The 3,433-nt window shown below is 44.5% G+C and overlaps 1 protein-coding gene across 1 annotated transcript; it reads left to right on the top strand.

Moving 5' to 3' along the window:
• Positions 1-533: 533 nt before the first annotated feature.
• On the top strand, positions 534-3,171 carry LOC124661548. Its single transcript, XM_047199410.1, has 2 exons — positions 534-995; positions 2,399-3,171. Exons 1-2 carry the CDS (start codon positions 599-601, stop codon positions 2,476-2,478), a joined length of 477 nt encoding a protein of 158 aa, XP_047055366.1. The 5' UTR covers positions 534-598; the 3' UTR covers positions 2,479-3,171.
• The last annotated feature ends 262 nt before the right edge of the window (positions 3,172-3,433 follow it).

The following is a 3,433-nucleotide window of genomic DNA, read 5'->3' on the forward strand; positions in this document are numbered from 1 at the left end:
AAACTTCGCCGTCGATCATTTGCGTCTGATCCTGTCTCGTAGCTGGAGAACCCAATACCGACAGCACCACTAAAGACTGCAAGAGTGAGACTTACACTAAGACACATTACCACAAAGCTAAGCTTTTTGTTTACGATGTGAATCTATGATACATTAGCACAATGCTAACCTTTTTGCTTATCCATGTCTGCCACAGAGAACTAGTGAAGAGAAGCCCACTCTGTACAAAGCACCTGTTCAGACCATGATGTGGATTAAGGAATCATTAAGCACGCGCCGTTAGACGTCGTAGCATGACTAAAATAGAGACCGTTTTTTTTTTCTGTTCAGTTTTATAGAGACAGAGCCAGCCTAGCTAAAGGAACGAAGATCACACTCCCAAAACCTTTTGCTCAGCCAAAAAACGTAGACATCCAGGAATTACTCGCCTAAAACTAATCCAGAAAATAGACATGCACACCTGCCCAACGGATCAAGACTCAACCTGCCTGTCTATAAATAAGCCAGCACCCGAGCCATTCCGAGGCACAATAAACTCCATTGCAAAAACCAAAACCCAACCGAAGCACCACAGCAGTTCAGCAAACCGACAACGATAATGGCGGCCATCTCCTCCACCTCCTACTTCTCCTCGCAGGCGCAGCTGCCGTCCTCCTCCACGGCCGGCAGCGGCAGAAGCAACGGCCGGCAGTCGCGGAACCGGCGGACCGGCAGCTGCGTGATGCTCGAGGGAGCGGCCTCTGTTGGCGGCGCGGTGGTGGGGAGGACGAGGAGCCTCACGGAGGAGGACCTGGAGGAGCTCAAGGGCTGCCTCGACCTCGGCTTCGGCTTCACATACAACGAGATCCCTGGCCTCTGCGCGACGCTCCCGGGGCTGGAGCTCTGCTACTCCATGACGCGGAGGTTCCTCGACGAGCAGAGGGCGCCGGGGCACCTGGACCTGGAGCCAGCGGAGGCGGCGGCGCCCATTCCAGACTGGAAGATCTCCGGACCTGGTAAGAATCATTCTTCTGCGCACGTTTCAGTTTTGGTAAATTGCTTTCGGGATGGCGCGGAGGTTCTCTCTCTGCTGTCTCTGGTTTTGGGAGACGTTTAGAGGTAAACTTTGGTTTTTAAGGATCGGATTATATCTGGCTCAATTAAGGTTTTGGGTGAGAGATTCCATGATGAACTTCATCGCGCGCGAAAGATTTGATGCTTCTCTGTATCGCCCGGATAGGATCACAGTATGTTCGTAATAATATATGGGGGATAGTCTAGTACTGTTGATGTTTCTTGTTTACTCTTGAATTGACCAACTACCGAACGTCAAATTCGTAATATTGTAGCTGTATCCTGACACCGTCACATGAATTTTGAAATATAGAAATTCATGCTGAATGCCTGTAGGAATACCAAACAATATGCATCCAGGTTATTGCAGAATGGGGAAATTTGTAAGCAGTAATAAGAAAGAGTTCACAGGAATGTCTGTTTTTGATCATCGCTATTTTCCACTGAACTTTGCTCAATCTGTTCAATGCGTCATTTGTATCTGTTACGAACTCACAAAGTTAGATGCAACAGTAGTTACTTTTAGGGGAGAACAGTAGCTCTGCTGTGTCTATTGAATCATTTATAAATTTGAGGTAATCATATATTGATTCATACTGATTGGGTCTAAGTTATCATTGCCCTCTCCAACTCTCGGTTGGATACGAGTCAGTTCCTGTTCTATAGATTTCAGTATCGGCGTATCGCCCTTTCTGTTGATGGTGCTTGCATGGTGTAGTTTGTAAGATGTTCGGCGTGGAACCATTTCTGTGATTATTCTTAAAAGTTTAGGTTGGTAGATACTCCCAAGATTCGGCTGAATTATTTTTGTGCTGTCGTCTATCCTATGGTTTTTCTTACATCCAAATTTGATGCCGAATGGAGAACAAAATTGAGCATACAAAGGGAAGAATAAATACTAGTATTCTCATTTGTATCCTTTAGGGGATCTACATGATGGAAATACCCACCTGACGTTGCATCTCACTTTTATCATAACACAAGCAAAAAAGTAACTCAACATGTGCCTTGCTCATTGATGTCACTTTCCTTAGTAAGAGCGAGCTGTCTTCTGCAAGACAAGCTTCGGAACAAAGCAAAGCAAGATAGTCCCCCCACTGAAGAATTATGTTCCTCTCGCCAGCATATAATTTCTCCTCCAAAAAAAGTTAGAAATTCGAAGAAGCGTCAATTTTGCTACCCTGACTATTCAGTTCTCTTTTTATAAAACCCCAGCAGTGCAAAGCATGTTCTCGGTATCTGTTTCATTCGTTGTTAATTTAAAATCCTGAGATGTTATTTCCTCGTAATAAGTCTACAAATGACCTGCTTTCTCTTGGCTGATCATATCTATTGGCTTTTATAGGTGATGATCCAGAGGAAGTGAAAGCTAGGCTCAAGTATTGGGCTCAGACAGTGGCATGCACAGTCAAATTATGCAGCTGATGGAAGTTGGTAGGGTGCTGGTTCTCTCTTAACATATATGCTACTACAAGCTGGACTGAAGTTGGCTGAAGTTGAAGAATCTGCTTATATGGTTTCGAGACCGGTGAGCAAATTCAGAGGGGGAGCTGCTTCCACTTCGTGCTGTTGAAGCAACAGAACTGATCACTGGGAGATGATTGGTGATAACATGAAACAGCGAGAAATCTCAAGGTGGCCTGCAATCGGAGCTTTTCCAAAAGCGTCAGAGAGCTTGCGATTCCTCGTGGGGTGTCTCTACGTGGCGCAGCGTTTGCAAGTGCCTGAGAGATGTTTGTTTTTGCACTCCCCTGTAGTGCTCAGTGCTCACTAGGTGCTTCAGTTGTGCCGAACTGCTCCTGCCTGAGCTTTGCAAATCCATGGGTGGATGGCTCAAGTATGACTTTGTTCTCTTGTTCCTTTTAACTTTATTTGTTCTCAAGCAGTGGCAATTGTATGTAGTCTGCCGGAACAGTCTGTAGTGTCTGCTGTATTGCATGGCTGTAGAAGCGGTTTCCTCTGAAATACTTCTTCATACAGCAAACAGTGTTTGTTGTGAACTGAAACTATGTAGTGTCAAGACTGAAAAAGGCCACATCAAGAATTGAGCAGCACTGATATATGTATAATCACATGGAAAAAAAATAGTGCGATATTTCGCACTATAGCATATCTGGAGATCGCACGCTAAATTAATGAGTGTACAATGCCTCGCCAATAGCATGCTATAGCACGTTATAGCATGCTGATAGCGTATTTTAAGGTTGTCGCTATTTTGTCATAGCGAGCTATTTTTTCCTTGATAATAACTAGTACTAATAACTCCCTCTGACACTTTTTATGGATTGGAGGGGTAGTTTAATTCCCCAGCATTGCCATGGGATAATTATTAAACTGTGTATGAAAGAGTTGTATAAGCTTTGTTTTCCATTTTGTGTAT

This window comes from Lolium rigidum, chromosome 6 (assembly GCF_022539505.1).
Source record: "Lolium rigidum isolate FL_2022 chromosome 6, APGP_CSIRO_Lrig_0.1, whole genome shotgun sequence".
NCBI lineage: Eukaryota > Viridiplantae > Streptophyta > Magnoliopsida > Poales > Poaceae > Lolium > Lolium rigidum.